Source organism: Balaenoptera acutorostrata, chromosome 2 (assembly GCF_949987535.1).
Source record: "Balaenoptera acutorostrata chromosome 2, mBalAcu1.1, whole genome shotgun sequence".
Lineage (NCBI taxonomy): Eukaryota > Metazoa > Chordata > Mammalia > Artiodactyla > Balaenopteridae > Balaenoptera > Balaenoptera acutorostrata.
This window is the reverse complement of record NC_080065.1, coordinates 173,980,487-174,004,092: the sequence shown is the minus strand read 5'-3', so window position 1 is coordinate 174,004,092 and position 23,606 is coordinate 173,980,487. Positions and strand designations below refer to the sequence as shown.

General features: G+C 50.5%; 1 protein-coding gene across 4 annotated transcripts in view; it reads left to right on the top strand.

The window, feature by feature from the left end:
• Nucleotides 1-4,922: 4,922 nt before the first annotated feature.
• The window catches only part of SLC27A1 (solute carrier family 27 member 1), a 31,100-nt gene continuing 12,416 nt past the window's right edge, over nt 4,923-23,606 (top strand). For 2 of the 4 annotated variants that reach the window (XM_007195491.2, XM_007195489.2), the window contains exons 1-5: nt 4,923-5,158; nt 7,005-7,172; nt 22,041-22,435; nt 22,562-22,723; nt 22,819-22,888. In XM_007195491.2, coding sequence (XP_007195553.2) covers nt 7,006-7,172; nt 22,041-22,435; nt 22,562-22,723; nt 22,819-22,888 — 794 coding nt within the window. In that variant the 5' untranslated portion in view covers nt 4,923-5,158; nt 7,005. Of the gene's footprint in view, nt 5,159-6,214; nt 6,281-7,004; nt 7,173-22,040; nt 22,436-22,561; nt 22,724-22,818; nt 22,889-23,606 lie in introns of those variants that run through there. The other 2 variants (XM_007195490.2, XM_057541232.1) reach the window with 2 other exon arrangements.

Below are 23,606 nucleotides of genomic sequence, written 5' to 3'. Positions count from 1 at the left end.
CAGTTCTTTTTAGTCTCTTATAGTTTCTTTGTATTAATATTTTGTTGCTTGAGGAGGCTTTTGTCCAGGTGCAAGCACTGCAGCAAAGGGTCCCAGGTCCCAGGTCCCCGCCTCTCTCACAGGCAACCCATGGGATCCTGAGAAATAGCTGATTAGCCTTGTATGAAGCCACTCAGTTTGGGGTGATTTGTTATACAGCAGTAGGTAACCAGAACACCAGGTCTTGAGGACTTTTCTGGACCTAGGGAGATGTGAGAGACGGAAAGAAACTTAGTATTGGCTTTAAACAATGAAAAAGAAAACCACAAAATCCTCATCCTCAAGAGTTTAACCTACCTTGTCAAGGCTTTGTGACTGGGCCCATCCCTGATGGGTCCGCCTTTCATTCTGATAGGGATAGAGTAAGATACTTACACAGCTAGAAATCCCACTTGGGGAAGATAGATAAGAGAGGGACTTCAGGAGATCACTGTCAACTAGACACCAACCAGGAAATGCCCAGGTCATCTGGCAGCTAAACAACAATCAGAACATTTTGAAACTAAACAGACTTACTTGGGCCACTACCATGGAAAAAATGGATACAAGACCTGCATTTGGCTTTGTGAGCTCTGTAACATAACCTGCCCTGAAAAACGGCATACCTGCAGGTAGCTTACAGAAGAATATGGGGGAAAAGGTGAAAGAAACTAGGGGAAAGGTGACATTACACTGAAACCTGAGATGAATTACCATATCTTAGTATATGTTACCACCTTTTTACTAATACATTGGGTTGGCCAAAAAGTTCGTTCTGGTTTTTCTGTAAGAGGCTATGGAAAGACCCGAACGAACTGTTTGGCCAACCCAATACATATGATTTAAGTAGCGCTATGACAGTCCCAGTTAGACCACACAAGCTTAAAGGAGCAGCTAATGAGGTAATCCTTGACATCTACCCAAGAATGAGGAAGAAGGGGGTCTTCTTCCCTCCCTGCTTTTTCTTTGATTAGGAAGATGTAGCCCCCTTTGTTCTCAGGACAGCAGAGCTCTCTTGCCTGCCTGCTTGTATCCTTCACAAGAGTCCTATACTATTAAATCCACTTCTTGGGACTTCCCTGGTGGTCCAGTGGGTAAGACTCCACACTCCCAATGCAGGGGGCCTGGGTTTGATCCCTGGTCGGGGAACTAGATTCCACATGGATGCCGCAACAAAGACTGGCGCAGCCAAAAAAAAAAAAAAAAAGACCCACTTCTTACCTATCACTTTGCCTCTCGTTGAATTCTCTCTGCACCAAGACACAAGAACTGGAACTTCAGTAAGCCCTGAGACCAGGCGTGAAGTTTCAGCTGGGAGATTGTGGGTTCAAGTCCCATCTGCCAGAGATTGTGGGATGGAGTCCCATCTGAGGTGTGCGGTTTCAATTCCGTTTAAAATTTCCTGGTTAGATTTTCCTCTCTCTGCCAGAACCATGGGAAGTCCCAAATTATTGTGAATTCAAGAGATTACTGAGAGCAAAATTATCTCAACAATGGAGAATTCTTCTAAGATGTTTACAAGGTACGAAAACAAAGGGAAACCTCACAAAAATGGAGTTGGGAGGCCAGAGGGGGAGCTCTCATGCAGTATTACTCAAGGTCAATTACAGGACGAACTGTCAATTACAGGCCCCAACAGAAGAATCATCAATAGGAAGGAATCACCAATTACAGGCACCAAAAGAAGGATGTACATTGCATCTCCTACAAGATATCAACTACCCCAGGAACTCAGCCAATGAGAAACTCTCATCACCCTGAACACTCACTTTTCTCCAGTGGATTTTCCTTCCAAACAATGCCTCTCAACTTCCTCCTTTTTCTTTTTAAGTAAATTTTTTTTTTAATTTAAAATTTTATTTATTTTTGGCTGCACTGGGTCTTCGTTGCTGTGTGCCGGCTTTCTTTAGTTGCGGCGAGTGGGGGCTACTCTTCGTTGCGGTGGGTGGGCTTCTCATTGCGGTGGCTTCTCTTGTTGAGGAGCACAGGCTCTAGGCACACAGGGTCAGTAGTTGTGGCTCGTGGGCTCTAGAGCGCAGGCTCAGTAGTTGTGGCACACGGGCTTAGTCGCTCCGCGGCATGTGGGATATTCCCGGACCAGGGCTCGAACCCGTGTCCCCTGCATTGGCAGGTGGATTCTTCACCACTGCGCCACCAGGGAAGTCCCCTCCTTTTTCTTTATAAAATAATGTTCCTCTCCTTTTTGTTGTCGTTGTTGTTGTTGGACTTGTCTATGGTTTTCGCTGTAGGTTGCTTGTCCTGAATTGCAATTCCATGCTATTTCCCCATAAACCCATCTTTGCTGGTAAAATAACTGTTTTATTTTTCAGGTCAACATAGGTGCCAGGCTTGTGTGCTCAGAACAGCCCTACAAGGCCTGTATGGTTTTACTCCCTTTTACAGGTGAAGCACAGAGCCTGGGAGAAGTCACCCAGCAAATGATGTCTGTCAGGCTGCAGAGTCCATTCCAACTTAACTGGGCCTTTCAGCTATCCCAGAATTTCCAACCTATAGCCCCCTTGCAGTTGAGGCCAGGTCATTCTCTGTGGTGTGGGGCTGTCCTGAACATGGCAGGACATTTAGCAGTATCCCTAGCCTCTACTCACTAGATGCCATAACACCCCTATCCCCACCACACCCGGTCCCACGTTGTAACAAATAAAAATGTCTCCAGGTGTCACCAAGTGTCCAAAGGAGCAGGATTGCCCCCTAGATGAGAATCACCCCTCTAACTGGTTATCCTGCTTATATTGGGTTGACTGGTGGCCCTTAAAGAGATATATCCAAGCCCTAACCCCCAGAACCTGTGACTGTGACCTTATTTGGAAAAGAGTCTTTGCAGATGTAATTAAATTAAGGATCTCAAGATGAGATCATCCTGGATTATCTAGGTAGGTCCTAAATCCAATGACAATTGTCCTTATAAGAGGCAGAAGAGGAGAGGACACAGACACACAGGGAGAAGGCCATGTGAAGATAGAGGCAGAGATTGGAGTGATATGGCCAGAAGTCAAGGAATGCCTGGATCCACCAGAAGTTGGAAGAGGCAGGGAAGGGTCCCTGGAACTTTCAGAGGGAATGAGGCTGTTGACAATTTGATTTCCAACTCCTGGCTTCAGGAAGAACTGAGAGACAATACATTTCTGTTATTTTAAGCTACTCAGTTTGTGGTACTTTGGTATGGCAGCCCCAATAAACTAATACCCCTACTGTAGTGGGCACTTGAATTTGGCGCAGATAAATGGCTCCCTCCCAAACGGTGCTCATGTTCTTCTGATAGTGCAATTCCCATGCTTTGATCTTCCGGTTATTTTATTTCAACGTGTGCTTCATTTCTCTTGTTCTTCCAGAAAGTTCCAAGAACTCCCTTTGCTGTGGCCTGCAGACCCATGTGGTCAGCCGGGGAAGGGAGATACCCATCATTCTGTGCCCCCCACATACTGTGTGCTTGCTCACTCTCCAGATGAGAAGCCCCTTGTGAGCCTTTCTGCACAGCGCGCGGGAGGTGGGCGTTACCACCCAGAGGGCGACCAGTGTGCTGATGGGAGAGGTGACCTGCCCAAGGCCACCCAACTGGAGAGGCTCAGAGCCTGCTTTGGCCCTGAAAGCTGAGTTCTGTCCCCCTGTCCAGGCCTCAGTTTCCCCTCCTGTGAAACAGGGATAGGACCGTTCCTTAACCAGTCATCTGGAATCCCTGGGGACAGTTACGTTTTTGGAATTGGGAATTTTTCAGATCTTAGGAAGGTAACAGGGTGAAAGCTGCCATGTGTTGTGTGATGTCCCTGGGGGGTGTGGGGAAGCCCCCTATGTAAAGGGATAAATAAAGGATAAACAGGGGTAAAAAGGGATCATTGATCACTGAAAACAGCCAGGGTCAGTGCCGGGCAAGTGGTCCCTCCGCTGGAGTACTGGCACTACCTTAAAAAAAAGTTGGGTTTGCAGAGCCTTTCTGGGGATTTGGGGATTGCTGACTGAGGAGAAGAGTATCTCCATGCGTGGCATTTGGGATCTTAGTTCCCCGACCAGGGATGGAACCTGCACCCCCTACAGTGGAAGCACAGAGTCTTAACCACTGGACCACCAGGGAAGTCCCACGTCTACTATTTAGTCAGGGCTCAGTAAACTTGGTAAGATGGAGGGAGGAAGAGAGAGAAGAAAGGGTGAAGGGGAGAAAGGGAGGGGAAGAAGAAAGAGGAAGAAGGGAGGAGGAAGGAAGGCAGGAGGATGGGGGAAGAAGGGGAAGAGGAGTAGTGGGGAGGAGGAAGGGGGGAAGGGGAAGGAGGAGTGGGTGTAGGAGGGGGAGAAGGTGAGCAAAGGGGGAAGTGGAGGAAGGCTAAGGGGGGGCCTTGAAGAGGCGAAGGAGAAGGGGGAGGGGGAGAGAGGGAGGAAGGGGGGAAGTAGGGGGAATCAGGGCAAGATGGAGAAGAGGGAGGAGAAGTTTAAGGAAGACTGAAAGGGGAGGAGGAGGGTGAGGAAGGGGAGCAAGCTCTCTGCCCACATTTGTGAATGAATGAATCTCAACTCCAGCTAGTGTGACAGTTCCAGGCCTCAGTTTCTTTACCTGTAAAATGGGGTGATCACAATAGTGCTACCTGGCAGGATAAGAGTGCTGCTGTAGTTACTGGGCATTGCTGACTCCACTGACCCCCGGTTGAGAAAGTAGGGGACCAGTGACTGGCTCTGGGCCTGTCCTCCGGATCTGCCTCCTCGTCCCCATTTTACCCACCCTATGTGGCCCGCAGGGACCAATGACAGCATGGGCGTGTGCACGTGTGTGTGTGTGTGTGTGTGTGTGTGTGTGGAGGGGAGCGCCTGCCCGGTCCTGTCCTCTAAATGGTGCTGGAAGCAGGCCCTGGCCACCTCCCAAGGAGAGTGCTGAGAAGGTCGGCCAAGCTGTGCAGAAAACAAGCAGGGTGGGGTGCGCAGAGGGGCAGAGGAAAGGAGAGCTTGGAGAGAAGGAGCCAAAGCAGAAGCCCACATGGGCACAACGCAGTCAGAGCAGGTCCCAGGAGTCTGCAGAAGCAGAAGCCCCGGAGGGGAGTCCTCTGTCTTGGACTCATTGTCGCTGCCCACCTACTGCCTGAGCTCTGGTAACCCTCGACAGCGCAGCTAAAGCCTAAGGGTCTGTGAGCGGCTCCAGGTCAGCCAGGGAACAGGGTGGTGGGCAGCGAGGCCAGCACTGGCCCGCACTTGATCAGGGGGAGGGCTTTAGGGTCTCTAGGTGAGCATTTAGGACCTTGGGATGCAAATAAGGGACTCTGTGGAGTTCCTGTGGAAGGGTGGGGAACTGGTGTGTGGATTTTGCCCTCCCAGGGCTGCTGCTGTGAGACTTAACTGACAAGATTTCAGGATATGGATTTGGGATTAGTTGGGTCCTTGGAATATAGCTTTTTAAAAAAAAATTTATTTATTTATTTATATTTTTTATTTTTGGCTGCATTCGGTCTCCGTTGCTAAGCACGGGCTTTCCCTAGTTGCTGCGAGCTGGGGGCCACTCCTTGCTGTGGTGCGTGGGCTTCTCATTGCGGTGGCTTCTCTTGCTGAGGAGCACGGGCTCTAGGCGCACAGGCCTCAGCAGTTGTGTCATGTGGGCTCAGCAGCCGTGGCGCGCAGGCTCCAGAGCGCAGGCTCAGTAGTTGTGGCGCAGGAGCTCACCAGCTCCGCGGCATGTGGGATCTTCCCGGACCAGGGCTCAAACCCGTGTCGACTGCACTGGCAGGCAGATACTTAACCACTGTGCCACCAGTGAAGTCCATTGGAATATATCTTTAAGATAAGGTAGGGGTTGGATATTCTGGGGCCCCTAGGCTGTGAGTTTAGGACTCCCCAGGTCCCTGGAGTCCGAAGAGGCTTTGGGGATTGGATTTAGAATAAGCTGGGGCAAGAACCCAGTACAGGTAGGCCCTGAATGTGAACTGAGAGTTGCTAGTCCCCCGGGGTAGGAATTCTGGTTTCCATCTAGGGCTTGGGCCGGGAGCGCCCGGGAGCCAAGCCTCTTGGCTGAGGGACTCACGTGTTTCCTAATCGCCGGCAGGGATGGGACGGGGGAGCTGGGAGGCTGGCGAAGTTTGGTTGTCATGGAGACAGCCACCTTCCTCGCCAGGCGTTCTAGCCCCTGGGTCTCGTTGGCCGTCGTCACTCTGGCCAGGGTGGCCTCTCTATGGTCGTGGCCTCCGGAAGGGGGCCGGTGTCGGCTATGCGGCTGTGCGGCAGAGCGGTTCTAAGCCAGAAGTGTCGGAAGAGAGCCGGCCTGGGAGGGCAGGTGGGGCGGGGCCTAGGGTGCTAGGAGTGAGGCGGAGGGTGGTGACTGGGCCAAAGCCTGTGGGCGGGGCCGGTGACCGGGGTGGAACTTGGGCCTGGGAATACGGGCTAGGCCCAGGACTGGGGGCGGGGCTTGAGCTATTCTGGGCGGGGCCTGGCCCAGAGTGGGTGCGGCGTGTGCTTGTGGGCGGGGCCATAGGCCTAACCTAGGGGCAGAACCTGGTCCAGGGCGGGCGGGGCTCCGGAATGGGGCTTGTGCTTACGGGCGGGGCCGGAGACCTAACCTGGGGGCGGGGTCAAGCGAGTGGAGGTGGGGCGGATAGAGGTGGGACCTGGAGGAAAGCCCAGGACCTGGGTGTGTGGTGGGGCCAAGGTGGACTCTAGGCTTGGGGGCCAAGTCGTTAGGATGGAGCTTGGGTCCAGCGTACAGCTGCTAAGTCGAGGCATGGGGTAGGGCTTGCCAGTGACTGACGGAATGGAAGAGCTGTGCCTGGGGGCGTGGAGATACACTAATGATTGGCAGAAAAGCCTGGGCCGGGCTAGGAGCAAGGAGGCCTGTGCCCACTTTGGGATGGGGCGGAGCCTGTCTGAGACGTGCCCAATCCCAGGCATGGGGGCGGGGCCCGGCTCGAAGCGGGAGCGGAGCGCGACTTCTGGGCGGGGTTGGGTTGGCCGTGGGGCGGGGCCCGGGCGGGCCGTGGCCTCAGAGCTCTCCGCCTCCCCAGGATGCGGGCTCCAGGTGCGGGTTCGGCCTCCGTGGCCTCACTGGTGCTGCTGTGGTTGCTCGGACTGCCGTGGACCTGGAGCACAGCGGTGGCGCTCGGCGTGTACGTAGGCGGCGGCGGCTGGCGTTTCCTGCGCATCGTCTGGAAAACCGCGAGGCGGGACCTCTTGTGAGTGCAGCCCGGGCCTGATACAAGGGCTGGGGTCGGGGGCGGGCTGAGCGCCCAGGGGGGTCGAACAGAGGGGGCTGAAAGGGCAGCGTGGGGGACCTTGAGGGCTTGGGGGGGGGTAGGTTTTGGAGACTGGGGGCGGGGTTTGGGTGAGGGCAGGTCTAGGGGCGGGGCTGGGACCTGAAAAGAGTGGGTTGGGGGACTCTGAGGGCACCAGCAGGGGACATCTTGAGGGATTCCCTGGAGGGAGATGAGTAGATTTCAATGTCCTTGAGCCTGCGTGGGTGACCTCAGGGCTCTGGACGGCAACTTGGGGGTACTAGGGCAGCGAGTAGGACTTCCAGAGAGCTGAGGCTGATTGGGAGGCCGTGCGTGTTTGGGGGGGTCTCTATGGGGCTTTGGTGACTGTGGGAGGGCTCTGGGGGGTCTTCAGGGACTCCGGTAGGTCCCTAGGAGTTCTCAGGGGGACTTTCTCAGGGAGAATGAAAGGGCTTCCTGGGGCATGTGTAAAGGGCTTTTGGCGTCTTTGAAGGGTGTTTGTCTCCTCAGGGCCATTTACAGGTCTCTCTGTGGTCGGGGTGCTCTTTGAGAGTTTGAGGTCTGTGCGTGACTTTGGGGGTTGTTCAGAGTCTGTGGAGAGGTTGCTGTGTATTCCAAGATTTGCTTAGGGGTCTCTGGTGACTGAGAATCTCTGGGGAGGGGATTCTGGTGGTGTTTGCAGGCATCCTTGGCAAGTCTCTGGGGTATCTGTAGGGGCTTGCTCACAGAAGCTGTGGGGAGTCCTCCTGGAGTGAAATAAGTGCTTCTGGGCATTACCACCGGAGCAAATCTCAGGAACAGCCTCCATGTGGAAGTCCCTGAGCACTTGCTATGGGTCTGCCAGTCTTGGTGCCCATGGGGAGGTGGGAGGACTAACCCATTGTAAGGGTGAAGAAACTGAGGCTCTGTGAGCAGCAGGGATGGTGTGCAGCTGGGAAAAGTTCCACTGCAAACTGACTGGTTCTGAACCTTCTAGAACCTGACCTTTCTTTTCCATGCCCTGGTCCCTGCCCCTGCCCTTGGTTTTCTGACATGCCGATTGGACTGTGCTCTGTGTTCAGACACCTTCCACGACCTCCATCCTCTGCAGTAGAAAAGACTCAGCCTCCAGCTGGGTACTTGAGGTCCTGCCAATCTATTCCCTGCCCACTTGCCACTCCCCACGTCTCCATATGTTCATCTGGCCCCCAGATCAACTTGCTTTGTCAGGCTCAGGCTGCTTTCCTCTGTCTGGAATACACTGGCCCTCCTTTTGCCTGGCAACGCCTTATGATGTTGCCTCCCTCAGGGGACCCTTTGCTGAATTTTCCTGCTCAGCACCCTCCCATGGCTCCTTGTTGCTCTTAGAATCTAGACCACATGAGGTTTCTGACCATGTTCCCAACCTCCTGTCCTTTCCTTTGTCACTCTTCCAGCTACACTGGCCTCCTTGCTGTTCCTAAACACACTCGTATTTTTTCCAGCCCCAGGGCCTTTGCATTTGCTATACCCTCTGCCCAGATCACTCTTCCCCTGCTCTTCATTTTCATCATGCCATGGCTTAAATGTCACCTTGTCAGACAGCCCTCCCCTGACCCTATGTCTCTGTAGACCCTCCCACCTTGTTGCTCTCTGGCAGAATGGCCAAGATTTACACAGGGCTTCCTCTGTGTGAGGCGCTATGCTAAGCATGACTTCTTCAAGTCCTCCCAACCACCCTGAGAGGTGGGTACTCTCTTGTCCCATCTTACAGATGAGCAAACTGAGGCACAGCGTAGTTTTGTCACTTGCCCAAGGTCACACAGCTGGCCGGTAGTGGGGGCAGGATTTGAACCCAGGCAGTGTGGCTCCAGAGCTTGACTTGTAACCACTAGCGGCATCAGTCACTTGTAATTAGCATATGTGTCTGCTCTCTTGCCTTTTAATTTTAGGGTCTCTTTCCCCCCACTAAACTATGGGCCCTTTTGGGGGCCAGCACAGATGGAGACTGTGTTGGACTTTGTGCTCCTGTGGCCCTGGTCTCCCGTCAGGGCGGCACACAACAGGAGCGCAGGATATATTTTTTGGATGGCAGGTCTTCACTCCTTCCTTGGGCACCATGGGGCAGGGGATATCTGTGACCAGCTCTGTCTCCCCTGGGACAGGACAGAAGCTGGGTCCACTCCGAGTCCCCAACACAGAGCTTGACACACTTTCTGTAGGAGGCAGCCTGGAAGATGGCCCTACCTCCCAGTCTGCCCACCTTTGTATGATCCCTTCCCTTTGAGTGTGGGCTGGACCTAGTGACTCACTTCTAATGAACAGAATACAGCAAAAGCAATGGGATATTACTTCTGAGATTAGGTAATAAAAAAGACTGTGGCTTCCATCTTGGGTGCTCTCTCGTGGGTCACTCCCTCTGGGGGAAGCCAGCTGTCATGTAAGGCAGCTCTGTGGAGAGTCTCACATGAGTGAACTTGGAAATGGATTCTCTCCCAGTGAAACCTTGAGATGATCACAGCCCCTGCTGACACCTTGATTACAGCCTCACAAGACACCCTGAGCCAGAACCACCCAGCTAAGCTGCTCCTGGATTTTTGACCCACAGAAAATGTGAGATAATCAATGTTTGCTCTTTTCAGCTAGTAATTTTGGCTGCAATTTGTTACACGGCAATAGCTAACTAATGCAGCTTATATAACACCCACCCACCTCTGTACCAGGTTTTGTTCTAGTGTTCTCACAGTCCTGTAAGGAAGGAATGCTTACTAATCCCATTTTGTGGTTGGTGAACCAAAGCACCGAGAAGGGAGGTCATTTGCCCAAGAACACAGAGCCGAGGAGTGGCAGGACTCCAGAGTATGTGTTCTTAGCTGCTGTGTTGTGTGGGGGTGGTGGTGCAGGCTGGCTGCATTTAGAACCTAGGTTCAGAAATATTTAAGCACCCTGCCTCAGTTCTTCTAACTCATCTTCTGTTTTCCTCATGAAATCTGATCATATTCATCCTTGTTTATTTCTTCCTGCCCCGGTGCCCTGGAGCTCAGGGTGAAAGCAGGAAGGGGCAGAAGGAGCAGAGGGGCAAGAAAAGGCCTCAGGAAGGGCCCAAAGGTGGACAGTGGCCTCTTTGTCCCCAGGGTGGGGGTGGCTTGTGCTGCTGCCAGGCAGGGTGGCCCAGACATGTGGCTGGAGCCCAGTGCTGAAGTCTACTCCCCGCCCGTGTGGGTGTGCTCCAGAGAGGCTGGGGGCGAGGGCGGGAGGGACAGGCCGTGAAGACTGGGCCCCGTTGTGAATGCTTGAGTAACCTGAGCACGAGCCGCTGCAGCCTCAGTCGAGTTTCTTTGCTGTGCTGTCTGCGGACAGGGTGCACCCCTGTGGGAGCTGCTTCCTGTGGTTCCTACCCTTGCTGATGGCCCTCTCCCCATGGCTGTAACACTAGTACCCCTTCATGGGGTTCTTGGGGTGCTCTACTGAAGCTCTTAGAGGAGAGCTGGGCGCATAGTAGGCACTCAGACTTGTTGGTGCTGATTGCCTTCACCCAGCAGTGGGTACCTCAGAGGTTAGGTGCTTGGTGGCTAGAGCCAGAGTGTCTAGCTGTGGCCCTCACTCTGCTCCTTGCTAGCCCATGAAACATCACCCTCTGAGTCTTAGTTCCTTCGTCTCTAAGAGTACACCTTGTGCATCCTCTCTTCTTTAAGAAAACGTGAATTGAGCACCTGTTGTGTGCAGCACGGGCACTTGGTCTGTCACGTGGTACATGGTGGATGTTTGGGGGCAAGCCTGAGGAGGAACAGAGGGACCCTGCCAGGGGGCCTGATCTGGGTTGTTCTGTCCTCTATTTGCTGTGTGACCTTGAGTGTGTAATTCACCTCTCTGAGCTCCCAGCTCATCCACCATCCGACATGGGGATTTTAGAACCCTACTTTGGAGGGTGGCTGTAAGGTTAGCTCAGTAAATGCTGAGGCTGCTCACCGTAGCAACTCTATTTATTCGTTGAATGGTTGAGATATCAGGATCTGACCAGGGAGGTGGACGTATAAACAGCTAACTTTCAACATTCTACATTTTTCAGTTATTTTTTTTGTAACAGTTAATACATAACACAGGTACAAAATTCAAATGTTAGAGAGAGGTTTGCAGTGAATGTTGCCCTCTCTCCGCTGCCCCCAGCCCTGCAGTTCCCCTCCTCAGAGGCATCTTGTGTCTCTTTCCCAAGAAATATATGCAGACCTCTTCTTGTTCTTGGTGCTCACAAAGGGCCACGCATTCTCCATCATATTCTTCACCTCCTGCTTTCTTTCTTCTCTCCACTTTCACTTGAAAATTTTGCTTTTATTAAAGTCACGCAGGCTTCGAGATGACTCTAAGCCTTCTACCTCAAGTGGCAATGCCAGCCCCACCCTCTACCCACATTTTCCCTTCCCTTCCAGGAGTGATTCTTACCTCTCCTTTGAATCTTTTGGACTTCACCTCCACGTCTCTAAATGGCTTATGTGACAAATCTGCATTTTTTCACTTTGAGACTTGATCTGTCATCTCACTCCATGGAAGATGAGGATTTGGCATCCCTTTATCCCCCTGTCCTCACTCTCTTCCTGTCCCTGTGCATGGTGTATACATACCCACCCTCATACGTACACAGACACACATGTTCTTCCGTCCCTTCATTGTCCCAATATTATTACAGTTGATTCTCATTATTTGTGGTAGTTTTCTTCTTCTTCTTCTTTTTTTTTTTTTTGGAAATGCTGCAAGGCTTGCAGGATCTTAGTTCCCCCACCAGAGATTGAACCCGCACCCTCGGCAGTGAAAGCACAGAGTCCTAACCACTGGACCACCAGGGAATTCCCTGTGATAGTTTTGTTCTACAAAGTTGCTGCAAACATTGAATTAGCAAACACTGAACCATTGTTCCTAGGGAAAATACAGGGTTAGGTTCTTGCAAGACTCTGATCACAACATTTTCATCAACCTGTCAATACATAATCTTGTTTTGTGTGTATTCTGTTTAAAGACACATCATTTAATATATATTGTTGATTCATTACTATTGAACTCACTGCCAGCAACATTATAACTCATGCCTGAACAAAACTTATCTGATATGTGTATCTTCTCCCTAAGGCACATCACAGCCTTCTTGTACTTAGGAACACTAGACAGCATTTCAGCATTATGCGTGGGGCCCATTTTAAACAGCAAAATCAACAACAAAAAGCACAAAAACACCAAAAAATGTGGCATTAAATAGACTGCCAAAAGGATGCTTGTTTATGAGTTAAACAACTTTATGTCTTTTTGTCTGGAGTTATTGATTGCCTTCATGTTGGTTAGTTTTCTATGTATTTATCTCTACTTCAAAGCCAAACTCCACAACATTTGTCTCTCTCTCCTCTAATATTTATAGCATCAGATGGGCTTTCAGTTTCATCTTTTTGGAGAAGTCTCTCTTTTAGCCTCCAATCTGTCCAGGCTGGTCTAGTTGCTCTCTCTACCTGGTGGGCAGCCATCACACCAGGCTTGCTCCTACCCATCTTCCTGAGGATTAGCATCACTTCTATCTTGGGTTGGATACCCTGTTTCCTGGGTCCCTGATTCCTTGGTTTACTCCTTTAATTAGTTGGAACACACCTTCATTAGCTTTGGGAGAAATCATGTATAGAAATTTAATTTTTTGAGACCCTCCATGTATGAAAATATCTTTATTTCCACACTCACACTTGACTGATGGTCTGGGTATAGACTTCTAGGTTGCATATTATTTTCCTTCAAAATTGAAGGCATTTCTTATTTTCTTCTCACATCATGGTTATTGTTGAGAAGACTAAAACTCTCTGATTCCTGATCCTTTGCAGTGACTTTTTTTTTTCTTTCTGGAAGCTTGTGGGATCTTTTCAAGATGGTGGGTTATTTCCATCCATTGTATGATCTGTTGGTGGGTTTCAGGTCAAGGAAGTTTTCTTGATGTTATCATTGGTGATTTCCTCACCTTTATTTCCTTTGTTCTTCTTCGAACTCCTATTATTGAGTGCCTGGAACAGTGTCTAGCTTGATAACATTTATTGAATGAATATGATGTTGAATCTTCTGGACTGGTTCTATAATTTTCATATCTTTTTTTTTTAACATATTTATTGGAGTATAATTGCTTTACAATAATGTGTTAGTTTCTGCTTTATAACAAAGTGAATCAGCTATCTTCTTATCTTTTTTATTTTCCATCTCTGTCTTTTTATCCTACTTTCTATGATATTTCTTCAAATATATCTTTCAGTCCTTCTATTAATGGTTAACTTATGCCCTCACATTTAAAATTTTTTTTATGATTATTCTTTGTTCAAATTAATAGACTATTTAAATTGATTTTTTAATTTTGTTTTTTCTTTTTTATATAGACTTCATTTTTTTTTTTTTATTTTTTTTTTTATTTTTTTTTAATTTTATTTATTTATTTATGACTGTGTTGGGTCTCTTAGTTTTCGTGTGAGGGCTTTCTCTAGTTGCGGCAAGTGGGGGCCACTCTTCATCGCGGTGCGGGGGCCGCTCTTCATCGCGGTGCGCGGGCCTTTTCACTATCGCGGCCCCTCCCGTTGCGGGGCACAGGCTCCAGACGCGCAGGCTCAGTAGTTGTGGCTCACGGGCCCAGTTGCTCCGTGGCATGTGGGATCTTCCCGGACCAGGGCTCGAACCCGTGTCCCCTGCATTGGCAGGCAGATTCTCAGCCACTGCGCCACCAGGGAAGCCCTAGACTTCATTTTTTATTATCAGTTTTAGGTTTACAGAAATTAAGCAGAAAGTACAGAGAGTTCCCATATACCCCCTTACTCTCCCCTGCAGTTTCCCCTGTTTTTAATATCTCTTATTAGTGTAGTACACTTGTTACAATTGATGAGTCATTGTTGATACATGATTATTAACTAAGCCCCATATTTTTCATTAGGGTTCATGTGTATGTTGTACATTCTTTGTGCCCTCACATTTAAATTTTCCAGGATCTTTTTTTTTTCATTCCCTGAAAGCTTTTATATAGCATCCTATTCTTGTTTCATGGATGCAATATATCTTCTTACATTTTCAAGGATATTAATGACTTTATTAGTTTTTTTCTCTTTGCACAATCTCTTTTTCCTCAAAGATTTTCTTCTTTGTTTATTTTAGTCTCCATCATCCCTATTAGAGGAAATCCCCAGGAGTCTGGTAGTCCTTGGCTGTAAAGCCAATTAGAAGCTCTCAGCATGGATGTGTGTAGGGGGTGAGGGGGTCTTGTCAACTGAGCTTCATGATGGGGTCACCTGGCCAGGTGGTGCTTTGGGGAAAGTCCAGTGTAGTGTCTTTGGGTCTTTCCTCTGGGCCTGGGCACAGGCCCCACCAGCAGCATCCCAGGAACACAGTGGGGAAGAGGGCTGGAGGCTTGGCATCTGGCAGGTAAACATTCACTTAACACCCATTTGCAGGGAGGTGCCCCACCCAGAAACCCTCCTGTGGATGGACTTTCAATCTTCTCCTGGGTGGCCACTTTTTTTTTTTTTTTCAATTGAGATACTGACATATAACACTCTATTAGTTTCAGGTGGGCAACATAATGATTTGCTATTTGCGTAAAGGTTTCTCCTACTACCCGAAAATAGAGCATTCCTCTGAAACCTTTCATAAGCCTAAATGGTATAAAGGGAAGAAGCAATTACCTTAGGATGCATCTTGCTAACGGGTGCACAAAATAAATTGAGATAAAGTTCAGATGCTCACAGACACAGTTCAGAGCTATGGCAGCTTGATGCTGGGATACTGAGTGTAGTTCCCAGGGAAGGAGCTCGGCAGTGCCTCTCTCACTGCTTTGGGTGCGCGCTGTCCCTATAACAGCTCCCTGCAGAACAAACACCGAACACTATTTTTACTTTTTGCCTTTTATTGTAAAAGTGAAAATCCTCTTTGGATTTCTTTCGGTTAGCAAAAACAGGTACTAATTTTGGTCTTTCACAAAAGAGAAGCGGCATTAAAGTGAAATTTTGAAAAGTAAGGGATACTGGTATATTGTGAAATGATCACCACTAAGTCTAGTTAACATCCATCACGATACATAGTTACAAAAATTTTTTTCTTGTGAGGAGAACTTTTAAGATCTACTCTCTTAGCAACTTTCAAATATGCAATGAGGTATTATTGACTATAGTCACCATGTTGTACATTACATCCCCATGACATTTATTTCACAGAGGGGCCTTCTTAAACAGATTTCCATCAATCCTCCACTGCAGCCCAGGATTCTGCTTTCCCCCTTCTCCTGGGGCCCCCACCTCTCATGTGCTGCTGCCCAGCTTCCCAAAGTGGGGTGATTTGGTCTCCACTTCCATTTTCCCAGTCCTTGTGAGTTCACACTTAAGTCCTTTTACTAGCCGTTTTGGGAGGCACTGTGAACAGTCAGTGTCCGAGTGCTCAATCTGCCATCTTTGCCACAAGGTCAGCAGTAACTTTTCCCATTTACCTTTAGGGTCCTTCCTCATCCCTTGCATTGGGGGCGCCATTCTTGTGCGCAGCCTTCTGTTGTAAGCGTCAGCTCGAGCCGTTGTTCATCTAACCCCTCGCTTACTGCAGGATGTTTGGATTCTTTCCCATCTTCTGCTCACTGGAAGCTACAAATGAATAATGCGTCGTCATTTCCCCCGAGTGACTTTAATGTGTCAAAATCAGTATACCCGTTGGTGGAGCGATTCAGAGCCATGTAGAGACATTCCCGACCTTGAGCCGTCTCCTCCTACTCTCTGCTTCGCTCACTCCGGCTGGCCTTTGCTCTTTTTTAAACCTGCCAATCTCCTTCCTGCCTGCAGGTCTTTGCACTCGTGGTGCCCTCCACCTGGAATACTTCCCCTCGAGCTTTACCCATGGCTGACTCCTTCTCATCCTTCAAAGTTCAGTGCAAATGTTGCTTCCTCAGACAAGTCTCCCCTGCCCCGTGGGTGAAGTCTGTCCTGGTCGTGCTTGATCACATCATCCTGTTGCTTTTTTCTTAGGAAACGTATAAAACTGTCATTGTTTTTGTTTGTTTTCTCCTTGATTATTGACTGTAAACCCATAGCGGCAGGGATCACGCCTACCTTGGTCACCTGTGTGTCCCCATTCCTGTCATGATGTCCAGCATGTGGTGGTACTTTGTGGAGGTGTGCTGCACTTGTGGATCAGCTCCTCTGGGGAGGTGTTCTGCATGAGGAGGCTTCAGCTGCAAGTAGTGGGAATCCCAACTAGAAGTGGCATCAACAGTAAAGCACATTTATAGCCATGTGCAGTGGGGTATTGGAACATGAGGTGGCTTCAGGTTGATCAATTTGTGTTCAGCATGTTATCATTGGCCCAAGTTCCTTCTGCCTTTCTGCTCTGACATCCTTGCTTCAAAGGCTTGGCATCTCCAGTTAGTTACCCTCATGGTCTCATATTGGCTGCTGTGGCCCCAGCCATCACATGCTGATAGAAGAAAGTGAACATGGGATTACCAGGCCCCATGTTGCAGGGGGTGTGAAAGGGGCTATTGTGATGGCGGGAGGTCTATGAGTTGGGCAGTGTTGGAGTTAGAGCCAGATTTCCAGAGCTTTGAACACAGAGCAGAAGACAGTCTTATGTTCCCAGGGAAGTGTTCTGAGCAGGGAAGCAGCACAGCCAGGCTGGCCTGCATGGAGGAAGAGGGTGGCTTGGTGAGGAGGGTTTGGGGCAGCCAGGCAGGAAATGCACTTGTTCCCAGACAGTGGGAATGGAGACACACCCCCTCTGCCCCCTTGAATGGGGCACTGGGGTGAGAGCGGTAAGGAAGATAGACAATGGTGGAGATGAAGCAGAGTGTGTTAGTTTCTTGTGGCTGTCATAACAATGTAGCACAAACTGGGGGACTTAAAACAACAGAAATTTATTCTGCCGTAGTTGTAGAGGCCTGAAGTCTGAAATCAAGGTGTGGGCAGGGTTGGTTCCTTCTGGAGGCTCCGAGGGAGAATCTGTTCCATGCCTCTCTCCTAGCTTCTGGTGGCTTCCAGCAATCCTTGGCAGTTCCTTGGCTTGTGGTTGCATCACTCAGTCCAATCTCTGCCTCTGTCTTCGGATGGCCTTCTTCTCTATGTTTGTGTCTCCTCTTCTGTCTCTTAGAAGGACACTTGTCATTGGATTTAAGGCCCATCCTAAATCCAGGATGATCTCATCTGAAGATCCTCAACTTAATTACATCTGCAAAGACCCTTTTTCCACATAAGGGCTCATTCACAAGTTTGGAGGATCAGGACTCGGATGTATCTTTTTGGGGCCACCATTCACCCCACTACACAGAGAATGGGGCCTGGCTCAGGGTGGAGGCGGGAGACCAGAGGGAGGTGACTGCACTGCTTCAGGCTTGTGACGGTGGGGTCTTGGCCGTGCTTGTGAGATAACCAGATTCCAGCTAGTCTGCATTGGGGAAAGTCATTTGTTCTACCCATCCTTGAGGACCTCCTGTGCCCCACACCCTGTCTGGGCTTCGGGGATGCCATGGTCACCATGACACGCCATGAACGCACCAGATGATGCTTTTCCTGTCCTGTGGAGCCCACAGCCTAATGAGGGAGAAGGATGCTCGAGAAGGAAATGAGGAAATAACTTAAACATCAGAAAGTGACAAGAAGAATTCAGCACGTGGGGGAGAGGCAAGGATAGTGCATGACTACTGCAGCCAGGGCGGTAGGTGTGGGGCACCCAGCACAGGTGGTCAGATGAGAAGGAGCCAACCGTGCAAAGACCTGGGGGATGGAAGAGCGCTCCAGGCAGAGGGAACAGCAGGTGCAAAGTCCAGAGGCAGGAACTGACCCTCCTGGGCAGAGTAACGATGAATCCCTCTTTTTCAACCCTTCTTCTTGGTTAGGCACTTAATACATTTGACAGGTATTAGGCCGAGAATTGCACTGTTCCCCCATTTACAGATGCACTGCTGTTCTGGGCCCTGCTTCCTCTTTGTAAATAGGACAATGGCAGTACCTACACTTTGCTGAGCTGGAGAACACCTTGGAGCTTGTTATGTTCAGTCTCCTGATATTCTAAGGAAACTGAGGCCCAGAGAGGGCAGGGCCTGCCCAGGTGCCATAGCTGGTAAGCGGTGGAGTAGGATCTGAACCAAGGCCGTTGACTCCAGGGCACTTTTTCTTTCCTCTGGGCTCTGCTGGGGCTCACAGCTCCGGGACAGACACTTGAGGAATCAGTGTTTGCACAAGGCCCTCAGATCATGTCCTGCCTCCTCTCCTGGACCATTACCCCCAGGGGACTTCCTGGGCTGGCCCCCTGCTCTTGGAACTTGCTTGTTCCTCTTTCTTCCTTACAGGGTAGGTATGAGTCAAGTTGCTGGGCAGATAAAATGCTAATTCAATTCTGTTTTCTTACTGACAGTGCATACCTCCCTGGGGAGAGGATAGCAACAGAGTTTATTGAGAATGTAGGACACACCAGGCCCTGTCCTTAGAAGTCTCCATCCATCTCTTTTATCCCCTAATGACCTGGAAGGCATGGGATATTATTGTCCCCATTAACCAGGAGGCCCAGAGAGGGATGTACCCACCCATGCCCACTGTATGAGTGTCCTGGGGCTGCCGCAACAAATTACCACAATCTTGGTAGCTTAAAACAAAAGGATTTTGTTGTCTCAGAGTTCTGGAGACCAGAAGCCCGAAATCAGCTTCTCGGGAGTCCAGGCGTCCTTGGCTTGGCTTGTGGCTGCATCACTCCAGTCTCTGCCTGTGTCTCCTCAGAGCCTTCTCCCTTGTGTCTCTGTGTTCTCTCTCCTTTTTTTTTTTTTAACTTTTTGGCTGTACCGCGCAGCATGTGGGATCTCAGTTCCCCGACCAGGGATTGAACCCACAACCAGTGCAGTGGAAGTGCAGTGTCTTAACCACTGGACCACCAGGGAAGTCCCCCTCTCTTCTTGTAGAGATACCTGTTATTGGATTTAGGGCCCACCTAGGCAATCAAGATGACCTCATCTCATACTTACCTTAATTATATCTGCAAAGACCATGTTTCCAAATAAGGTCATAGTCTGAGGTTCTGGGTGTACATGAATTTTTGGAGACACTCTTCAACAGCTGCAGTCACACAGGCAGAAGAGACTGGGCTGCATTTGAGCCAGCCTGTGGGACACCAGCATCATCCTTACATTCTAGGCCCTGTTTCTAGTGCTGGGACTACAGCCCTGGACACAATAGACAATCATAGACAGGGTGCCGGCTCTCATGGAAAAAGACAAAGAATTCAGGAAACCCACAAAGGAAGATGGCAGTTTTAGATTGTGATGATCACTTTGAAGGAATAAATCGATGGTGGTGGGGGTGTGTGGGTGTTGGGAATGTATCAGTTACCTATGGCTGTGTAACAAATTACCCCTGAAACTAGGGGCTTAAAAAATGATCATTATCATCTCCTATGTCTAGGCTTCCTTACAGCTCAGTGCTGGGTTCCCAGGGCCAGTGTCCTGAGAGAGAGGGAAAGCGAGAGGGCATGAGGGCTCCTGCGTGCTGGGAAGAAGGTGTGCTGTCTTTGTGCCCTGGACTCGGAAGTCACATAGCATCACTTCTGCTACATTCTCTTCCTTAGAAGCAAGCCCCTCAGTCTGCCCATACTCAAGCGGATGGGAAATAGAACCCACCTTTCGAAGGGAGGACTGTCAAAGGGTTTGCAGGGATATTTTAAAATAACCATACTGATCCAAGCTGGGCAGGGCTGGGAGGACCCCTCTGAGCAGGTGTCATTGGAGCTGAGAGGTGAAGGATGAGAAGGAGCCGAGACGAGGGGCCTGGGGCAGAGTATTCCAGGCAGTGGGAGCTGGGCGAAGGCCCTTGGGCAGGAACCTCTGCCCTGCTGAAGATCAGGGAAGGAGGCAAGAGCAAGCTGGGGCAATGGAGGGTGATGAGGTGGCCAGATGCATGCGGCTGGGCTGTGCTGGGCCTCACAGGCCACAGGGAAGGCATTTGATTGAAAAAACAGTGGGAGCCTTTGGAGGGTTAAAACATTATTTAAAAAAATTTTTTTTGATTTTTGATTTTTAAAAAAATTTTTTAAAATTTAGGGAATTCCCTGGGCGGTCCAGTAGTTAGGACTCCACACTTCCACTGCAGGGGGCCCATTCCAATCCCTGGTCAGGGAGCTAAGATCCTGCAAGCTGCACGGCGTGGCCAAAAAAATTAAAAAAATAAAAATTTTTTAATTAAAAAATTTTAATTTTTAAAATAAAAAAAATTTTTATTTAAAAATTTTTTAAATTAAAAATTTTAATTTAATTTTAAAATTTTTATTTAAAATTTTTTTATTTTTAAAATTTATTTTTTTATTTTATTTTTTAAAAATCTGTGTGAAAAACATTTTACTATGGAAAATTTCAAGCTTACAGAAGTAGAGAGAATAATGTAATAAACCCATGTGCCCATCCCCCAGCTTCCGTGATCTTCATATGATTGTTTCCTCACCTCCACCCACTTCCTCCTCTGTCTGAATCTCAGTGGCACATTTTTCTATCTGTTAGTTTTCCAGGGTGTATATCTGGAAGGTAAGGACTCCTGTTTTTAACCTTGCCACAGACAGTCTTCATGAGTTTCATTCATTCATTCATTTTTGTGGTAGTAAAACGCATATAATACAAAATTTACCATTAGCGACATTGAGTACATTCACAGTGTTGTGCAACCATCAGCTCTATCTAGCTCCAGAACATTTCCATCACCCCAAAAGGAAACCCTGTCCCCATTAGCAGTTACTCCCCATTCCCCCTCCCCCAGCTCCTAGTAACCACCAATCTGCTCTGTCTTCATGGGTTGTTTTTGAGGTGTAATTTACATATAATAAAATGCACCCGTTCTAAGTGTTCATTTAGGATTTGGGGAACCACCCCCGGGTAACCTTCCTGGGGGCAGAGTGAGGACCGCCTGTCTCAGTCAGGGCAGAGCAAGCTGCTGTAACAAACAGGTCCCCACTTGACAGTGGCTTAACCCAGCACAAAGTTATCTCTCAGAGTCAGGTGGCAGGGCAGGGAGCCAGGTAAAGCCAGAAGACCACTTGTTTCTTGAGCTCCTGCACTGAGAAATTCTAGCTTTCTTGGTTCTGTGATCTAAAGCCATTTCTGTTTGCTTAAAACAACACAAACAAGTTCATGTCTCACTCATCTGACAGCCTGGCATCATCAGTGATGGCTGCTCATCTCCACACAGTCATTCAGGAACCTGGCTCCTTCTACGGGGGTTCTGTCTTCCCCTGGGGCCTCTGATCCCCTTGTCTCTACTAGCAGGTGGAGACAGAGGAACAAGACACCTGCCCTCAGGGCCTCTCGCTAGCCCATCTTCTGGCCTCACCTGGGGCAGAGGCACCTCCTCCCCTGGCTTGGGGCACACGTGCTGGATGGCTCAGCCATCTGCGCCTAGGGCCATTGAGTAACTTGGGAGTGGAACGGCCTCCCAGCTCAGGGGGTGGACCCCAGGGCCCCGGTTGAGGCAGGCGGGGCATGAGGAGTCCAAGCTGGAGGCAGTGGGGGGTCAGCATGGGGCACTTGGGCTGCCCCAGGAGAGAAAAACAAGGAAAGGACTGGGCCTGGCTCCCTCAGGGTCACCAAGCAAGCTGTGGCGGAGGAGGACAAGGTGACTGATTTACACTGCATGGCCTGGCCAGCTGTGAGAATCCGCCTGCTTCTGGGCTGACTGGTAAATGGCCCTTTGCCCTTAGTTTCTCCAAGAGACCCAGCAACCCAAGGGTTCTCATTGAACACTTGCCACCCTTGGGAATACAGGGACCTTTTCCTCCGCTTTCTCCACGGGGGGATGCTGAGGCTTGGGGTGGTCTCCTGGAAGCCGGGCAGGACACTCAGTGACACCGTCCCCTCGTCCCCCCTCCCAGCGGCCTCATCGTGCTGATGCGCGTGCGCCTGGAGCTGCGGTGGCACCAGCGCGCCCGCCACACCATCCCGCAGATCTTCCAGGAGGTGGTACAGCGGCAGCCTGAGCACCTGGCGCTGGTGGACGCGGGCAGCGGCGCGTGCTGGACCTTCGCGCAGCTGGACGCCTACTCCAATGCCGTGGCCAACCTATTCTGCCAGCTGGGCTACACGCCAGGCGACGTGGTGGCCATCTTCCTGGAGGGCCGGCCTGAGTTTGTGGGGCTGTGGCTGGGTCTGGCCAAGGCGGGCATGGAGGCCGCGCTGCTCAACGTTAACCTGCGGCGGGAGCCCCTGGTCTTCTGCCTGGGCACCTCGGGCGCCAAGGCCCTGGTCTTCGGACGGGAGCTGGCAGCGGGTGAGGCCGGGTGTGGGCAGCATCTCGGTGGGGGCCTGGGGCCGCCCAGGGCAGGGAGATGGTGCTTCCCCGGGCCTGGGAGGGGACCTGCCCATCCTTGACCGTGACATATGTTTTGGGCCGCAGTGGTGGCCGAGGTGAGTGGACAGCTGGGCAAGAGCCTGGTCAAGTTCTGTTCTGGAGACTTGGGGCCCGAGGGTGTCTTGCCGGACACCCAGCTCCTGGACCCGCTGCTGAAGGAGGCCTCCACAGCCCCCCTGGCCCAGCCCCCTGGCAAGGGCATGGATGGTGAGTCCAGGTGGGATCCCCCCTGCCGATGCCCACCCAGTCCCCTCGTCCCTCTCATGCCAGCCTCCGGTCCCCAACACCCACATCTCTCTTAGATCGACTCCTCTACATCTACACGTCAGGGACCACGGGGCTGCCCAAGGCTGCCATCGTCGTACACAGCAGGTGAGGGACCCGTGGGCATTGCCCCCAGCGCAGGAGAGCCACTCCAGGTCCTCTCTACGGCCTGATCCCCCCGACCCCCAGCTCCTGTTGGGGTCTTGTGGGCATCTTGATCCCAACTGGGTAAAACCCACAGCCCATCTCAGGACACCGTGCTGCCCTCTGCCCCTCCTCAGTCTCCTCCTGTCCCCACTGCTGCCCCCAACAGTCCCCTTCTCATCAGCGACCATAACAAGGTTTAAAATTCTAAATCAGACCTCCTCTGTGCCAAACCTCCCTGTACCCTCCTTGGCCCTCAGAATAAAAGCCGTATTCGTGTTGTGCGGCACCCGCCACTTCTCTGATGCCATTTTCCTCCTCTCCACCTCTCACTCGCTCCCTCCTCGACCCCCTCACACTTCCTCAAACCTGCCAGACTCCTTCTGGCCTCAGGACCTTTGCATATACTCTGCGCTTCACCTGGGTGCCCTTCCCTAGCTCACCCTACAGCTCCTTCTTTCTGGACCTTAACTCATGTGTCACCTCCCCAGGCAGGTTACCCCACCCTCCCTGGCTTTGTCCCCTTCAGCCTCTCTCTGTCCCTTTGCTCTATTATATCCCTTGTGGCAGCAAGCACCGTTTTCTTTATTTGTTGCATGTTCCTCTTCTGCCAGCCTATAAGGCCCCTATGAGCTGGGCTGGCTCTGCCTCAGTATGCAGCTCGCTCCCCCAACTCCATGCT